The following is a 19476-nucleotide window of genomic DNA, read 5'->3' as shown; positions in this document are numbered from 1 at the left end:
TGAATCAATCTAAGGCCGATTGGTTCATCGTATATTATTTGAATTATATGACTTTCTAAAAGGAATCATGGGAGGACATCGCACGATAACAAATAATTTTAACAACCTACAAAAATACAACGAACGCAGTGCTGTTCGATCTCAGAATATTCAAATTGAGAAAGATCTTTTTTTTCTTTCAATTTGCAATGTTAATATACTAAATCTCAGGTGGGAGGCTCTTATTTCTATATTTAAGGACGGGGCTTGTCTACCATAGGGCCTTACCCTAAAATCCCCAATAGTAATTGGTTTTTCGGATAATAATATGTCCAACTCTTTCAGACTATCAGTGCTACGAACACATGGGCCCCGCTAGGAGGGATATGTACTCTCCCTATATTTTATTTCATTTATGTAGGTTACCAAAGGTGAGCATTCCACTAATATGCTAATTAGTGGACTAAAAATAATTTAGCGGAATAGTGAAGAAGTTTCAAGGACTATAGATTCAAATGATAATGAAGACTAAAAAAATCCACATGATAAGGCTCTGCTTGTTTAAGATATTTATTTCATTTTCGAATAATATTACCTTTTTTTCACGGCAGAGAAATAACTAGCCGTCTTAAGAGAGCTTTAGGTCGAGAACAAGACACATCTTTGATCTTCCTGCCCCCTTGAATATTTATAATTAATAATTACTCTCTTGGTGGGAACTTCTGACCTAGACGGAGTCCTTGGTAATCCGCGGTCCATTTGACAGACCTTTGCATTAAAATAATAAAATAATTTAATTAGTAGATTAGCGTTAGCGGACTCATAATTCTACGATAGCGGAACGGCCAAGAATATTAGCCGACTAAAAAAAATTATCCAGTGCCAGCCTCTGGTAGTTACCCACTACAATAATCTTCTCCACTTTAAAAATCCTACCGGCTCCCCTGTACCAACCAATGTTAATTTTATATTCTTTTTTTTTTTAAATTTGTCTCGTCTTCATGATATATCGTATCTTGAACATGAATCGCTGTAACAATTTATTCCTGAGATACTAGTACTAGGATATAATAATAACTAGAATGGGCATCCAGTAGAGTACAAAACCTCACCCTAAAATCAAATTGAGTTATGAAATTCGTTCCAAATTTATGGTCGATTATGCATTTTTTACGTTTTGTGTAACCTTGACCTCAACCTCTCAAAAATTAATTGCCTCTTAATGTGGCCATATATAACCTTCATACCAAGTTAGATCAAGATGAATTTGTAACTTCTGGCGTAGTTCTGTTGACTAACAAACAAACAGAGGCAAAAAAATAGCTTCCGTTCAACTTCGTTGCGGAGGTCAATAAAACTATTGATCCTGTGAGTCAACTGACTGAGTATACCTAATTGTGAAAATGTTATATGTATTCTACTAATTGAGTTTGCACAAATTTTGAACAGAAGAGTAAAAAGTACAGCCACCATGGAATAACAATGTAAGTAAAAATGGAAAGTTTCAAAGAGTAATTTTATTATTTTTTTAAATCGTAGAAGCTGTGATAATAATAATTCATTTTAATAACATACAGATGGACAAAATATTCAACCCGAGATTAACAGATATAATCTAACCGAACACAATAAAATACGAATCTTCTATATTTTAATGGAAGAGCCTTATAATGATAAACTAAGTCAATAAGAAAATGAAAATGTATCATTTTATTAAATAGCCAGTAACATAACATATATATAACATCTTGAAGACAATTTAAATTTGAGTAATTGTAAGACAGTTTTCTTTCTTCATGTAGCAAATTTAGATGTGGAAGTTTCGATGAAATTATCCAATTATTGTTGAGAAAAATGTTGAATGAATTTCCTTAGAGGGAGTTGATGCTATACGAGCACGAAAATCTAATATGGATCTGCAGTGATATGGAGATGCTTTAATAAATAGACAAGCTGTTAAAGGATACATTCCTTTGAATTTTAGAACTATGATACTCTTTCATCAATTTAATTTAGTATATTAAATGATTCGTTCAAATATTCTAATAAATCTGTTTCACTATTATTTGTGAAAGAGCAGTATTTTAAAATTTGACTATACAAAGATCCAATGGTCACATTGAGACGAATAAGATTTTGATATGTATTATAAATGGAGTCTCTAAGACTTTCATCCCCAAAAGTAAAGTATGCAAGATCTCTTTGTCCTGCTTCCCCAGCTGCCATAAGCTGAATTAATGCCTTTAAGTGAGGATCTCCTCCAAATGCTCCACATCCCCAATTTCCAGTAGCTATTCCAGGGGATTTTGAGCTTGCTTTCCTAATGGTAAATAACGAAATGATAAATGAAATCATTTTTCGTACTCGAAACATACTCATCGTAATAGAATCCAACATATGCTTTGTTAATCTCCCTTAAAATATTTTTTTCGGTGAATTGTTTATGGGAGTCTTTGAATTTGAGGGCATCTATAGCAACCAAAACGGATTTCCTGTGATTATTTGTGATATCAAATAACGTTTGATCTTCATAATTTCCCAGAAACTCAAAAGTTGAAGCATATCCACGATAATCGCTATAACGTTCAAATCCTGATATCACCAGACATTCGTTATCTTCTAATCTTTCGACAAAGAGTCGTGATATGATCAACTCTGGACAAATTAAAAAGCGGATTTCTTCTTGAACACAGCCAAAACCAAGAACACCTCCCCCAATCATTGCATTGGCAAAATCAACCTAATTCATGAAATTATATATTTGCATATATCTATCCCATTGTGTACGAACCTGAAAAAGGCCATGTCCATCATTTTCAATATTCCCATCCGAACTAATATGAAGACGAGGTAATGGTTTAGTAGAAGTCCTCCAATTCGGGAAAAGATCATGACTGAGAGCACGTCGAGAAAAAGTGATTAAACCATCTGAAGCATTCGTGGATATTCTTCTTCGGAAATAATTAAAAATACACTTTAACTTATGTGGGTGTTGTGGACCAGAAAAAGGCTCATAGAGTCGACTGAAATTTATATCCGGAAAATTATGGTATTCAGATTTTTTACTCGTCGCATTTCGGCGAGGAAACGTACAAAAGAAGGCATTGGCAAGTAAGGATGACACTTGTGTCTGAGAAAGTGTAACAGATGCATTATCTTGCCTTCTCAAGAGAACCAATGGGAAATTTAGAACTTTCGGTAGCTGTAAACATAGTTTTTTTATTCCAACAAGGACATTGTCGAGGAAATACTGCGTTTCTATTTCAGATAAGTGATCATTGTCTTCAAGAAACGCTATTAAGCCATCAAAATTCCATCGACCAGAAAGATTATAATGAAATATAACTTCCTCTAATTCAGAGCCACAAGTTATAGGTTTCGCTAAGGCTTCTTCTATCAGTACCCATCTGTAAAAAACAAAACAAAGTACTCAACATCATTTTGATTCCATTTTCTATATATAAATAGTAACTGTTTAAAGGATATTTTCTGAAGTTAAAAATAATATTCATTGCATATGAGCCGAGTCAACACAAAACAATCTTTAACAATAATCAAGACGAGGAGAAATGTCCAATTTATTTTTACTTCACATATATACAATATGCAGTCCAATATTTCAGAGTGATATTTAAGTAAATTACATACTTTGTATTCAAACTTCTGGCCAAAGTTGAGTAAGCCAAGAAGATTGACTATAGTTTAGAACCTTCATTTGATTTAAGAGACTTAATTTAGCCGGAGATGGCCTTTCAACTAGTAAATTAATATTTAGTTCTTTCAATCTAACGATGAATTCTTGAAACTTTAAGTGGAATTTGCGACGCTCTTCAAAAGATTAATCAGAACAATTTGTTGATAGAGTTGACAATAATTTGTTGAAGAATCATTCTAGCTGGTTTTTGTATTAGCTGGCCGCATAAGTGTGCATACATATTCATGAATTATTTTAATGGCATCAACAATTAAAATTCTAGTAACTTTAAATTATTTAAAAAGTTGTTTTTCTAAGTATAATTTACTTGGACGCACTTGGATTTGAGCTCTTTAAGCCCGTCTATAGAATTTGTATTAACGGGTTGAAGACATTCTTTTGAAAAAGGCATTCGAACATGATATTCGTCCCATCGATCCGATTTCGGAGATGAAGTACTTTGGTTTCCAGGGACTTTTTCCATTCTATGTATACTTTTTAGAGATAAACCTCTCCATGTTTCGGAGAAGAGATCCTGGCTCGCGTCGTACTCTTCTAAATCCTCCATTACATTCCAATGTCTCCACTACAAATACTAATAGTTTTGGAAGGATCCGCCTGGCTTATCATTTGAAAAAAAGAACGAAGGCACCGGATGACGTCATTCAATAACAAACAGTATAAAAGTAGGAGGGGACGAGCTTGTACTAATTCAAAAAATGTACGCAAATACGTAAAAATAGAGCTTCAGTAGTCTGTATTTTTAAGGGAATTCAATTGTATTTAGTAGGAGAGGTCAGAGCAAGGTGTCATTTTTTATATTATGTATAATTTACCAGTACCAAAGCAGTTTAATGGTTTAAAGAATACTACTTACAATAAGAACAGCTGGGTTTTTTTTTAATATTTCTCCCAAAAAAAAAAAAAATTTTGAAAAAAATTTCAATTATTAAATTTCTAATATTCCAATTTTTTGAAAAATAAATTTAAATATTAATTTTTTTGGAGAAAAATTTTAAAAATACATAGATATTCACAGAAAGTTTATTTTTTTCAAATAAAATATTGAAAAATTTAATTGAATTTCAAGTATTAAATTTTTTGAAAAAAAAATTTCAAATATTAAATTTTTCAGTTAAAAGCAAAAATTATTTTTTTCATAACTATAAAAAGTAATACATAGTTAAATACCAGTAATAAATAATAATAAATAAGAATCGAACCGCAAAATTAAGCATTATTTCCCCGTTACCGATCGTGATTCCAGAAAAAAAACCCCGATTCTCCGATTCCGATAAATCGTCCGATCACTAGTTGCAATAATCTCTATTTTTTCGACATGAAAAAAACTACATCCATAAAAATTACTTCGTAATTGTATAATACAATGCAGATTATTGGTGTAATTTTTTTTTTTTTTTCAATATTTTTGATGCATTTTTCTTCTAGATATTGGATAAAAACTGTTCTTTTGGAGGGTCAATATTTTTATAATAACGTATTTTTGTTGTAACTTATACTACTTCAATTATTGTTTATTTTCTTATCAGTTAATATAATTTTGTCATAACTCCAAACTCAATCAGTCAGGATAAATTTAAGATACTATTGCAACACATTGTTATCTTAACTATTTTATACAATTACACTTCTCATTAAGCATGTTTATTATCCACTTGAATAATTTTTCGATAATGAATTTATCCAATATTACTGATCAGTAATCTATAATATATATCTTATTATACCTTAATCTACTATAATACATTTCACATTAATTATAATTCAATATCATGAAAAGTCTAGCTATTTATTAGTCCAAAAATATTATTTAGTCTCAATTTCTACAGTCCCTTGCTACGGGGACAGTTGCAACATTTGACTAGTTGCATTCAACTTCAACTTGTGGAAAAATTATTGACTTTAATGGATTCAAGTAATGACAGATATATGTGGGTATGTTGTGTTAAAAAATTACGTATTTAAGTCAAACCAGCTCAGAGTTATTGAGCCAATAACAAAAAGTGTTGCAACTTCACCAAGTCTCCCTACATTTTTAGCTATATTTCTTGTTCGAAGGATTTATTGGATTTCATACCATTTTTTAACAAATGGCAATAGAATATATTTTTTCGATATTTAAGGACTTTGACTTGACTTGTAATCAAAGACTTGAGACTGAACTTGCAGTATAAGAACTTCCCCCCCCCCCTCTAGTAATAATGAATAACTCCCTGGTATAATAAGGTTTGATCAATACTTATTTAGGATACGTGTGTTAAAATAAAATAACACTATTAAAAAAAGTATCATTAATCATTGACCTGCAACTCTTTTAAGACTTAAACATTTCAACCATCTACAAACAAACTTAGAAAAACATATTCTAATTCATTCTAAGAGGTCATATTGTCTGCATTTATAGTTGGATATTACTGTATTTTACATTAGACAAAGATCTCTACAATGAATAATATTGTTTCTGTTAATATTCATCCATGAATCAAGCATTATTTTTTTGCAGCATCAGTCATCTATCCCAAATTGAACTTGTGATCGGAACTACGTTTATCAAATTAATAAGATAATATTAGTATGCCTTATATGAAAAAATTGATCTAATAATATAAGGAAATTGTTAATTACTATTCAAATAAGTAAGAAATACTATTAACTTTTTCATAAGTACACAATATCCTAAGATTGTTCATAATATAACTAATTTAACTGCTCTCGAAGGAACTGAAACATATTTTATTAAAAAGAAAAACGTATTTTATGAGATTACATGTATCAAATTACAACTTGCTAACCAGGAGACTTATAAATAAAATATGGAACATGTCTTTGCGTGAAGGATTCAGACAGCACATAGTTCATTTAACCAAGTGAGAGTAAAATGTATACATTATTATGATATATAGATTTGGTATAATATAGAAGGTCCTCCTTTTAGACTGGAGGAAGGACAGCAATGAGTTCTTCCAAAATAATAACATTTCCATCATCTAAAACAGGCATATTATTATAATATTAAGTTAAAGAGAGTTTCATCGTTAAATAACTTGGTAGAATTGGTAGGACGTACGACCATAACTTTAATAATAGATATATACTGTTACAATAATAATTAATAAGTAAGCTGATTTTTTCAAGGATGGAAGGGTTATTATTTTATTTATGATTTGAATTTATGTTTTACTAGTAGGGGGGTCAGCTGACAATCTGGCAGGGCCTTCAAAAATTACGGAGAGTGTGTGTAAGTGTGATCAAGAGAGGACGATAGAAAGAGAGAGAGGGGGAATAAAGGGAGAGAGATGTAGAGAAGAGAAGAAAGAGAGAAGAATGTTATTAGAACGAGGCTAGCTTACAAGAAAATTACAGCACAAACAGCGCAGATTTATAAAGTAACTCTCTCTCTCTATCTCTTTATAGTGACGTCATTGGACGCATTTGTTTGGGTAAATGTAATTCATGAAAAGTAAAAAATGCAGTCATTTAAATTTGTTTTTTTCCATTGATTCCTTATTTGTTCACGCTATAATAAGGTTTTTCAATTATTCTCTATCGATATACTCCTATATTTGGGGTCCCAATGACGTCATTTGTTATGCTAGTAAATTTTCAGTGACAACGGAAAATCGTTGATGACCAACTTTGTTATAACAACATTGGAGAGAACCCCTTACTACTACCACTAATGAATTGCTCCTCCTCCTTCTTCTTCTTCTCTTTCTCCTCCTTTTTTTCCTCTCTCCCTCTTTTTTTCCCTTTTCTTTCTCTTCCTTTTCTTCCTTCCCAATAATATCTGTTTTAACAATAAATAATATATTATAATAAATAAAATCCAGATATTCAAGTTGTTTGATTCCGTTGGATTGGTGGACTTTTCCTCATTTTCAGCCTTCGATTTCTCCTCTACAATCATCCCCCCCTCCTCTTCCTCCGAAATGATCCTCGCTTAAAGAAGTTTGCTTCATGAGTTAGTAGTACTTAAAATAAAATATAATTTTGAAGTAAGTCAAATATTAATATTATCGATCATTTATTTGGATGATTTTTTTATGGATCCCTTTCTACAATTTCATTTCAGGTTGTTGAAGAACATGATTCGTCGTCGTCATGAATCCCAAGGCTGTTTATTCTTGTAATGATTCGAAAAAAGCGCAAAAATCATTGGCATGCAAATTCCTTTTAGAAAATGAGTTCTTGGGGTGAAAAAATGACTTCCGTCGTTACAGCCTGTGGAACTACACACGGAATTCCCTATGCTAGGAGATTAGAAAAGTAATCATTACGCACACTATTTTTATAACCAGGGATAGGGGCTCGAATCACGACAGGATTAAGTCAATACTCATCGATTAGTCCTTTAACTTGCAACGTTTCAGTCAAACAACGACTAAACATAATGCAAATATTCTCGAAACTACTAGTAAACACTCAGGAGTGCATATTTTTATGTATATAGCTTGATATATGTCGCTTCAGTGTTAACTTCGTTAGTTATGATAGACAAAATGTATTCGTCAGGGATTATTTTTTGCATGACGAGATAAAGACGGAAAGAAATTTTTTTTCGAATGTTTCGTCTGACTAACAAAGTTCTTTTCTTGACAAGATGAAGACGAAGCGAAGCATTTTTTTAATGTTTCCTATGTTTAATATAATCTTTTCTAGAACAGATTTAAACGAAACGAAGCAATTCTTTAATGTTTCGTCCTGACTAAAGCAAATATTTCTTGACGAAATGAAGGTGAAACAAAACATTTTTTTGGAATGTTTCGTTTAAAAAAGCGTATTGACGAAGTAAAGACGGGATTAAATTTGACGAAATTAACACTAAAGTGCCGTAATGAATTAATTTATCTGATGCAGGTCTTGTGAGATTCGAACCCACACACTTGTTATAGCTAATATGACTTGTATTGTAGTGTAGTAGTAATAGCAAATAGGTGGAATCATTTTGTTTCTTCATCAACATTCTTAGATTAATTATGATGATGAAATTTGACCTATTATACTGCTGGTAAAGCAGTTTGATCAAAACGCTTCCTTTATACTCTTCTTCTTCATTGTTATCATCAAATTATCATAGATACACATACATACAATTCAATTATTATTATTTTTTTTTTTTATTAAATAATTGTACTTTTTTTATTATTCAAATGCAGGGCGTGTTATAAAACTTATAACTATATATGTACAAAAAAGAGAAAAATCAAGCTGAACAACGACAAAATATAAAACTAGTAATAGGAAAAAAAAAATCATTATTAATAAGAGAGAATAAATCTGGTCATAATATATCGTTTTTTGATTTGGATATTCATAGTACAAAAAGAAGAGAAGAAGCATTTAAGTTTTGTGTTTTTTTCTTGTTCTGAAGTTGTGTTTAACATACATTCAATCACTCATTGAAGGAGCCACGTTTTTGGAATGGAGATAAGAATTTCTTCTAATTTTTTTATTGCGTACATTTATTTATATATGATAAGAGAAAAAACATAAAAAATCATATTCCTTATGGTGTCGGTGTGTCAGCAGGGTTTAGGTTGTACATATACTATTATTGTCGTGTATGTAATTGAAGGAAATTAATCACCATTTATCTGTGGCTATTAGTTAATGTGCAAGAGTGCTTTATTTATAATTGTATATCATTCTCCATGACACTCTCAACAGACATGGCTTGCTGTGTCTTTCCTGACTATACTCTACGTCGACGCTATTCATGTTGCAGGGTTAAGTTTGGAGTTCCTCTGGATCAAGTGTGCAAAAAGGATATCCCTGGACCTTTACTTGTAAGTTATTTATTTCCTTACTGTTTTTGAGATTCTTTTTATACATATTGTTGCTATTTCTTTCAGGTTATGCTATTAAAGCTTAACAAGGAAGGTCCATTTAAAAGGGATGTGTTTCGAGCACCTGGACATCAAGGAAACATGCGTAAACTAGTTCATTTTCTACAGCAAGGAAGACTTGTGAATATTCATACTTTTTCTGTCAATACAATCGCATCAGTTCTTAAAAAGTTTCTACGTAAAATTCCTGGAGGGATTTTTGGACCAGAGAATGAAAAAGAACTATTTACCATAATTAGAATGGAGAATACTGAAGCTAAATTGGAACGTGTTCACCAGTAAGCTCTTCAATATTATTATACAAATCTTCAATATATGTTATTAGTAGTGACTGATTGCCCTTCAAAGTGTTCACATATATATTCACCTTATGCTTTTTAGTCATTTCTTTTCAATTTGTATTTAAGCGGAAAAGTGTTTGAATTTACCGTTTAGAAAATGTATAAGGAAAATTGTAAATGCAACTTATTTAAAAAAATAAGAACTATATTCTTGTTATTATTGATTCATCTCATCAGTTATTAAACTCATATGTGATGATTCCTTGAATTTCTTAATTTACATACCTTTTTTTTTTTTCTCTCTTTGATTAGTGTTACATCTTTTAAAAACTCATTCAAAAAATATCATGATAAAAGCTTTCCATTATATACAATAATTTGATATTTCTCTTACTCTTTATGTCTTCATAAAATTTTAATTTAAGAGAATAATGTAAGTGCATAAGAAATTTAACTATTTAAATGTTAATGTATGTAGAAAAGTATAAATTATTATATAAGTCATAACAATAGATGTGATAAGCCTTTAACTATACCATGTTTTGTACCTTAGTAGAAAACAAATATGAACAATAATATTTATTGATGATATTATCAAATTGGTTGATGCCATAACAGAGACAATTACACTTTTTCTATCGTTATTTGTAAAATAATGGTATACCTAGTCCTGGAACTATATCACTTTAAATTGAAGTTGATAGGGATGGATCTCAAGTATATAAAAAAATGGATAACTCAGTCCAGTTCTATATAATTGAGAATAACTGAAAAATAAAATACCCGATTTATTCGGTCCTAGTCGATTTGTTCATCTTAAACACGTGTCAATTTGTAAAATGAACCTTGTAGAAACAAAAATAACTAGAATGTGTTTTCTGTAGAGAGTAAGCCTCCGCCCATGGTAATTTTTCCTGAATTTGATTTTTTGTTTTTATGAAACATCATTATTGAACCTACATAAGAACATCAATTCGAGCTTAGTACCTCAATATGTTCCTAAGTTAGGGTCAACTATGTAATTTTAACGTTTTGTGCTACATTGACCTCTCAAAATAATGGTATCTTACTGTGACCATATATAATCTGTATACGAAGTTAGATCAAAATCGATTTGTCACTTTTGCCATAATCCTGGTGGGTGACAAACAAAATTTCACGTTTCTAGCATCGATAACCGAAAAATCTAGGTTGTTCTGTTTTAGTACTGAGAAAATTATTCAACTTACCCGTATATATATAAAATTAAGATTCTAAATCCATCACTAGAAATGGATAAATATAGTCATTTTACTCTTCGCTTTAATTTATTTATTGTCAATTCCTTTGTCTCATTGCAGATTACTCTTGGATCTACCAATATACTCTCAACACTTGTTGGTTCTTTTGTTTGGAACATTTCGAGTCATTCATTCTAATAGCGTGAAAGCACAAACGGGTATGAGTGCCGAAGCATTGGGAGTTTCGGTAGCTCCATCTTTTTTCCATACATGCGTTGCTGCTGGTAAGACAGCCAAAATGGAAGATGTTGAACGATTTAAGGTAAGAGTAATTGTCATATTATTGGATGTAGTAGTAGTAATTGAATCTTCCTCATATTGAAAGATATAATTAATACGTACGACTAAATTTATTTTTCTATATTTCTTCATCCATGCATTTAACAAATTATCTTTTTTTTTGTTTTGTTATATCAATTATATGACGCATCCGAAACATTCTATCTAACTGTGAACCAATGGCGTGATATCATGAGCAAATCGTTATTTGAATATTGTTATTTTTCTCCCCTTAATATTTCCTGTCTCATGTTATTATGTATTTAGTAGAAACTTATTCGAATTAAATTGGAGAGGAGGGGAGGGGGGAAGACATTAAAATTAAAGTTCTCATTTTATCCTCTTTTATTGAAGTTCATCCTTAGTATTGGAAGCTGAGATATTATTACTCTGTATGTTAAACGGATATGACTGTTAATATTGATATACTTGCATGTCTCTGGAAGTGTGTCTTATAAAATAGGATAATTTTGTCTTCTTCCTCACTCCCAGATAAATAAATAAAAAACACTTATGTACATATATGTATACAAATATTTTGTTACGATTCAAACTCTTGCAACCTTCAGTTTTGATGTTACATACATAGGTAAATAGTATATTAGTGTTGAGAATCGATCCGAGACCGTATTGTTTCATGGTTGGGGATTTTTTCATTACAAATTTGGACCCCAGTTTAAAACTATGAATCAAAATTCAAATCAAAGATCTTAGTTCTAAAAAAAATGATTGGATTTTTTTGTAGGTCAAATTTAACTATAATATTAGTTAACAGGCTCTGTGCACCTATTTTATGAGTGGAGGGTCCAATAACTAAAAGAAAAACGATTTTTCTTTGCTGATGTTGGATAATTGTAAATTCTTAAAAAGTGGTGTAGCCACAGCCCGCTGTTGAGCTGCCCCTGGTTTAGTCATAACAGTTTCAGACTGGTCTAGGATCTCCAGACCGAAATCCAACACTAATACGTATATTTCGTCAACATCTTTTTGATGTGTTTTTTTTTAAAAGATGATAATTATATATTTGATTGTATGAACATAATTACATAGATATAATAACTGTACTATGTTACAGCTCTCTGGATATATTTCATTAATAATAGTGATTATTTGATTGAATTAACGGGAAAATCTAGAGTTACGGGGTGATAACATTATTACGTAAATTTTGCCAATATATTACAATTACTGATTACAGCTTCCTAATTTACCGGGTTTTTTTTGTTTTTTTTTACTTGTTTCATGTGGATATATATAAATATGTACATGCCTAATAAAATAGTTAGAACTGATTTCTTTGGTGTGTATAATTAGTGTTGGATTTAAGTCAAAAATTTCGAATTCGAAAAAAATTAAAAAAGTTTTGGGAATAAGTAATTTCCCGCCTTTTTTTTAAATAAGTATATCTTGTTCATTATTGGCCACATCGGATTATACGATAATGTGTTGTAAAGGTGTGAGTGTTAACTACAAACTCTTTTGAAACAGTGGTGCGGTTGGGCGGTCCAGTCGTGAATTATCGTACGTCGAGTATGGAAGTAACAAAGGAAGAAATTTGCCATATTTTACATCTTTACTCTCTGAAAGGGGAAAAAGCGTCGAAAGTGACCAAGAAAATTTGCAATTTATACGGGGCCAGTGTTTTTACGGCTTGTCTTGCACAGCAGTGGTTTTCGTTTTTTCGTTTTTGGAGGGGAATGATGTGCCACGCACTGATAAGCCAGTCGTTGAAAATGTCGATAAAATCATGGAGAATATCGAGATAGACCGCCATGTTAGCAGTCGTATCATCGATTATAAAACCGTTTGAACCATTTGCAGAAGGCTGGATACAAAAAGAAACTCAAACAGGAGATACATCGTGTTTCACCAAGATATCGCCAGGCTGCACCCATCTTTAATGATGCACCAGAAGCTCCGGGAGCTTGGATAGGAAGTTATTATGCATCCACCCTACAGTCTGGATCTGGGAACGAGTGACTACCACCTGTTCTTGGCTATGGCCTGCGCCCTTGGGTGTACAAATTTTGCCTCAATTGAGGTCTGAGAATTGGTTGTCGGGAGTTTTTTTTTGCCAATAGGGACAGGGGCTTTAACGAAAAGGCATTATGAAGTTGGATTCTTGTTGACAACAAGTTATCATGTAGAACGGGGCATGTTTGGCTTAAATCGGATGACTGTAACACTTCTTATAAAGCATTGAAATAAAGCGAAAAATAAGATATTACTTTTCCCCAACCTATTAACGTACTAACGTACGTTGGTTAGTAACCGAAATATTGGTTGAAATCCCTCTAGAAAAAATCACTTAAGACCAAACCAAAAAAAAAAAATGATTCGGTTTTTTATCGAGTCTCAACACTAATCCTTACTACTTACATAAAGCATTGATTTGATGCTAGAAATCTTTTGATTGATATTATAATTTTGTAAACATAAAAAAAAAAGTATATATTTTAATCGATGGATAATAATCATTCTCATACGTTTCATGTAGTTTGAAAGATTTCTATTAAAAATACGTATATGTACATTGTGTGATTGTTTTGAAATTCCCTTATATTTTTAGAAAATAATAATTAAAAATAAATATAATTGATTGCTTTGTAATTCGACTTTGCAATGAATTGATTACACTACTCTTCAACAGCAAAAATGTCCTGAAATCAAAATAGGTTGAACTTAATATAATGTGATCCCTTGATTCCAAATATGAAATAGCTTTTCTCTATCATCCTTCCATTCTTTTAAGATTCAAAGCTTTTTTTAAGAACTTGTTGTTAAAGATAAAGATAAATGATATACATATAGAGTAAAATCCCGATAAAGGAAACCGCTATTTTTCAGATGAAATTTGGTTAAATCCGGATTTTTCTTATATCCAAAATATATAAAAACCACAATTTTTGGATACTAATGTAAATAAGTAGTTTTGAAACTTCATATCTTGAGGCAAAAACCCGTGTTTGATTAGATCCTGTTTTTGACAGATCATCTAGGATTTTTAGCTTATCTCTCAGCAAGAATTTTTTTTCGGGTGGAGCTTATGATATGTATCTGGATTGATTGAAAAGCAATATGAAAGGAATTTGAAAAGAAACATACTGGAAACTAGAATGGGCACTCGGTAGAATGAAAAACTTCCGTCTAAAATCAAATTGAGTTACTTATGTATATCAATTTTTTACAAAGTAATGGTCAATTATGCATTTTTATATTTTGTGCTACCTTGACTTCTCAAAATGTAATGGCCTCTTACTGTGAGCATAGATAATCTTCGTACCAAGTTAGATTAAAATTGATATTTATCTTTTGCCGTAACCCTAGTGACTAAGGAATAAACAAATGCAAAAAAACATAACCTTTCTTCAACTTCGTTGCAGATGTATCAACAAACCAACAGAAGCAAAAATCCTCATGGGAATTCTTCATACTCATGAGTTCCTATGAAGTTGATACTAAAACAAAAGGAACAAAAAGTTGACTCTATGCGGATTTTTACTTTATGTTTCTTCTGTGCAAAGTAGTTTATGCAGTAAAAAATATGTATCAGAGAGAGAACGCTGACTATAAGGGTACTTCTATTAATTCTGAATTTCTCTGTATGTCAAAAACCTAATGTTGAAAGATAAAAAAATATATTTTTATAACTCGAGTCATTTTTTTTAAAGACTGGAATGACCGAGATGTCATATTTGATACCCTTGCATTTTTAAGTCATTTTTTCCTTAGTGCTAATTGAAAAGAAACTTTCTTATATTTCATGACATTTATTTCATTTTAATCTTAAAAAACAAGAATAACAAAAAATGATTTGAAAAAACAACATTTATATAAATAGCTATTATTAAGTTCATAATTTGTGTTTAAAAAAATTAATATCTTATATAATAAATCACATTTCATTAAAAAAATCTCAAGTTTTAATAATATTTTGAAGCTTGATGTCATTTTTGACATCTTGGCCATTTAAAGGAATGCAAAAATAACGAACATTAAGATAAAAAAGGTGTTTCTTTTTCTTCAGAGGCACATAACTCCAAAAATAATTAATAATATAAAGGGTGTGAATTTTAAATCCGGAAAATTTAAGGATTATGCATTTTTCAATTATTTTACCTAAATTAATTTAGGAATTCACAAATCTTTTGATCTTACATAAAGTCAATCACTCAAACTAGCCCCTTCCAGCTTCAACCACTACCTCCAACCTAGCATATGCCTTGATGAAGATCTCCTTGTTCATGTTGGACACAACTTTGAAAACAGAAAAAGGAGTAGTCGAAGGGGTTCAGATCTGGAGACCTAGGAGGCACCATTTCCTTTGTCCAAACCATGTCTTTAAATGTGTGTTTGTCCGGAATAAATCCGCGTCTAATTAGCAAATTTGGATAAACTGCACCAATTTAAGACTTCTAGCATTCGCGTATTTGGGCATGACACACAATAACGGATGCTCGCCGTTCTTATTCGGAGGATCGATCTATAATGATGTATTATTTCTTCTACAGTTTTGTCAGCTGAATCTGATGAGTACACTTTTAAAAACAAATATATCAGGATTGCGAAGATATTGAGGTCTAAACTTGTTCCAGATTTTAAATCTCCACCTCGAATATTTAGTGTGTATGTCTCTTCATTTATTCGGTCCTGCCCGTTCTTAGGACCAGTCGTTAAGACCGTAGACTAATAGTACTAGATCTGATTTAATAAAGAAGAAATAAAGGTGAATAACGTCATCAGGGAACAATTTTTTTGGACTGATATACAGGACTGAACTGAAAAGACTGGAGTCTTCAGTCCTAAAAAAGGACATTGTGTGTATCATTGCATAGCTGAAAGTCTGAGCTTGAATTTTAAAACTCCCTTCAAAAAAGATTTATATCGTTGTCAAGTTCATATTTGAAATCAAAAAATATAACTCGTATTAAGTTCAACCTATTTCGATCTCAGGGGAAACACACAAGAGAAAGAGTGTTTTTGTTGGATAGTGTTATTATTATTTATAAAAGAATATTTGAAACACTCACAAATTATGTCGAAACATTTTATAGAGATATATCTTGGTATTTTTTTTTTTTAAGGATTGTATTGATGAGTGTTTAGAAAAACTATTGGTAAGTTTTGATTCCCACAAATTGTATTGTAATTTTTATAATGATATCACATATGTAGTGTTGATTGTTTTCTAATCTGTCTTCCAGGATTTTCAGTGTCATTTAATTTAATTTATTAATATCCTACACATCAACGTTAATAGAAATACAAGGTTATACCATAATGTGTGTGTACGACTGATGTTTGACTTCCACCACGCTTTTTAATATTGACGTCATAGTGTATGAGTGGTTACGTGTTTTATCTAAATCTGTTTTTCTTACCCAGCAGTCGGTAACATTAAATCCAAAATTATAGCAACAGTGGCGTCATAAACTATGATTGGTTGCTTCTTTTGTCAAAATCTTGCCCAGATGTCGCTACGATATATCAAATTAAAAATTCTAGAAGCCCGATTACATGATGGTCTAACCTAGTATTTCTATTAACCTTGCCTACACATTATATTATAGAATGAAACACCATTTTGAAAAACGAATTGTAATTAAAATTTAAAAAATACATTAATGTGATCAAAATATCATTTAGTCTATTAACATAATTGGTGATGAGACTAGGTTTTATAATAAAAAAAAACAAAAACAAAAAACCTTTTATAATACGTCTTATACATATTGTGTGAGTTAACGCAAAAACAATCTTGAACAGAAATCAAAAAGAGGGAAAATGTCTAATTTATTTTAAATCACATGTACAGGGTGGTCTAGATAAATTTTGAAAATCTTTAAAGGCTTGTAATGAATTAACTAAATGATGCAGAACCATAATTTTGTTATTATTTGAAAGCTTGATATACTTGGTCACACAGTACCAGAAGCTTTGGCAGGCCCTGAAGACCTCGTGCGGATCCAGCTTTTCTATTGTAAGGGTTTTGCACTTTTAATTTACATTTCTTGGATAGATGTAGTCACTGAAGGAATAAATTGCATCTTGCAAAAAGACAATGCACTGGTCAAGTGCAAAATGTCTTGGCCACAAAATGTCCCCACTTTTGGAGCTGGATTTTTGGCCTGCTAACATCCCGGACATGAACCCATCCGATTTATATCTTTAGGGGAGGGTCGAGCATGAGGACGGTGCCAAGTATCATTCGTCTGTGGTGGCCTTGAAGAAGTCCATTACCCGTACAATAGCAAAGTAGGATCTGGACGAGGTCACCCGGGCCTGCCAAAGCTTCCGGTGCCGTGTGGCCGAGTTTATCAAGAGAGGTAAATTTCATTATAAATAACTGAATGTTATTAAGTAGAGCTTTCAAATAATAAAAATATATATTTCCACCCCATCTAGTTCGTTAGTTATAAGCCTGTAAGTTTTTTCCAAATTTCTCTTAACTACCCTGTACATAGAGCTAGTGTTGTGTCGGCCCTTATTTATTCAGTCCAGTCTTAGGAACCGTTCTATTGGTCCTTGGAACTTTTCCTAAAAATATCCATGGTTTATTTATTAACCCAAATAGGATATATGAGATTTGTATATTTGAGCGGTTTGATTTTCAACTCTTTTCGAACTTTGATTACGGGTAGAGCAGAAAAGTTGTCATATGGTATAAAAATTACCTATTTAAAATTGCATTGTCCTCCGAGGTCATCTTTAGATCGCACATCTCGATCGAACAATAAAAAAGGGAAAAACTCTTTACTTAATGAATATAGATATTAAGAAGACATTTCTAGTTATTTTGCATAAACTGGTTTTGATATACATTTTTCTAACTTATAAAAAGTATTTAGTAAGACTTTTTTTTTTTTCTATGCAGAAAAAATAAGAGATCAAAGTTAGGAAAATTTGATGATCCACGTATAGCACGCAATATTTATTTATATATTCCGAAATTAAAGATAGAAAATTTCTTGTCTTATTTTCTCTTTTTCCTACATATGGTAGCTTTAGAAAAAAACTTCATTAATACTTCTTATAGGTTTGAATAAGGTCCTAACTAAAGATGACATCGTAGTGCAATGAAATTTTGTATAGGTTATTTCCATACCAAATCCTAACTTTCCGAACTAGTGTTAATTGAAATTCGAAAAAAGTTTAAAAACATATCTTGCAAAAAATATTCATGTTTCCATTATATTGCAATATAACATAAACATAATATATTTTACTTAATTATACATTTTATTATATTTATATAATATAATAGTTTTAAAAAAGAAGAAAAAACAACCCCAATGGCGTAACGAAGGATTGATTTTACCTTGTTTAAGGACCGACGAGTGGAACTGGACTGCGGTCCTTAGTTCTAAATAAGGACCGACTCAACACTACATAAAACCCGACAGTTCATAGCTATTTTTTGTCGATTGTAGGCTTTGTATTCCTAATCTATGGGATAAGTTGAAATACTCCAGTATATTATCTACCGGGTGGGGACGTGTAGCTGGTTCACGTAAATGAATTTGTATAACAAAAAGCTTTTTGATGGTTATTAAGGATACCTTAAGGAATATTTATTTCAAAAAAACTGAGCCTTCTTCTGAAAGCAGCACAGGCCTTCTTGACAGAGCTGGTAGACATATTGGCCCAGACTGAAATTACCGCGGCCTTTAGAGACTCCAAATTTGGATCAGATTTAGCAAGGGGCAAACCTCTCAATTTCACCCCAAATGCTTAAATCAAGGGGGTTCATGTTTGGGGAAGACGGAGGCCAGAACTCTTTCGAAAAAACCCCTTCCGTGCCCAGCATTGACACTTCAGTTTAAACTTATAAGAGAAAAAGCTTTCCCATCACTCTCCCTTTCGTCGAGCCTCTTCTTGATCCTCCAAACAGTGTTTCACGTTGACTTCAAATGTCCTTGTGATGCTCTTATTTTCCTCTCCAGCCAAGATACACTCCGTGATTTTTTCGTGCAACTGCTCTTTGGTCAAATATTTCAAAAATGAGGCGGAATCAAAACAAACTTATTTTCTAAGCAACATTAATTAAGGTTTCATGCAACCTCTCGCAAAATTTGAACTTTCTGCAACAATTAATA

The 19476-nt window shown here is 31.6% G+C and overlaps 2 protein-coding genes across 20 annotated transcripts in view; one reads left to right on the top strand and one right to left on the bottom strand.

The window, feature by feature from the left end:
* Positions 1-1670: 1670 nt before the first annotated feature.
* On the bottom strand, positions 1671-4377 carry Parg (Poly(ADP-ribose) glycohydrolase). The gene is made up of 4 exons (XM_040708210.2): positions 4012-4377; positions 2771-3386; positions 2355-2719; positions 1671-2299 (listed from the first exon to the last, which is right to left on the bottom strand). The coding sequence occupies exons 1-4, from the start codon at positions 4239-4241 to the stop codon at positions 1987-1989; spliced, it is 1524 nt and encodes a 507-aa protein (XP_040564144.1). The 5' UTR covers positions 4242-4377; the 3' UTR covers positions 1671-1986.
* A 2729-nt stretch (positions 4378-7106) lies between these two features.
* The window catches only part of LOC121114290 (uncharacterized), a 28779-nt gene continuing 16409 nt past the window's right edge, over positions 7107-19476 (top strand). For 4 of the 19 annotated variants that reach the window (XR_011779164.1, XR_005863244.2, XM_040708216.2 and 1 more), the window contains exons 1-6: positions 7107-7689; positions 7767-7960; positions 9420-9480; positions 9547-9818; positions 11162-11363; positions 16465-16497. Coding sequence is in view for 11 of the 19 variants with exons in the window: in XM_040708216.2 (XP_040564150.1) it covers positions 7875-7960; positions 9420-9480; positions 9547-9818; positions 11162-11363; positions 16465-16497 (654 nt within the window). In the remaining 8 variants the exon portion in view is untranslated. Of the gene's footprint in view, positions 7690-7766; positions 7961-8850; positions 9481-9546; positions 9819-11161; positions 11364-16464; positions 16498-19476 lie in introns of all 19 variants that reach the window. The other 15 variants (XR_011779166.1, XR_011779162.1, XM_071886943.1 and 12 more) reach the window with 7 other exon arrangements.

This window comes from Lepeophtheirus salmonis, chromosome 3 (genome assembly GCF_016086655.4).
Source record: "Lepeophtheirus salmonis chromosome 3, UVic_Lsal_1.4, whole genome shotgun sequence".
In the NCBI taxonomy this organism is placed as follows: Eukaryota; Metazoa; Arthropoda; class Copepoda; order Siphonostomatoida; family Caligidae; genus Lepeophtheirus; species Lepeophtheirus salmonis.
Note: the sequence above shows the minus strand (reverse complement) of the source record. Positions and strands in the feature narration are given on the sequence as shown.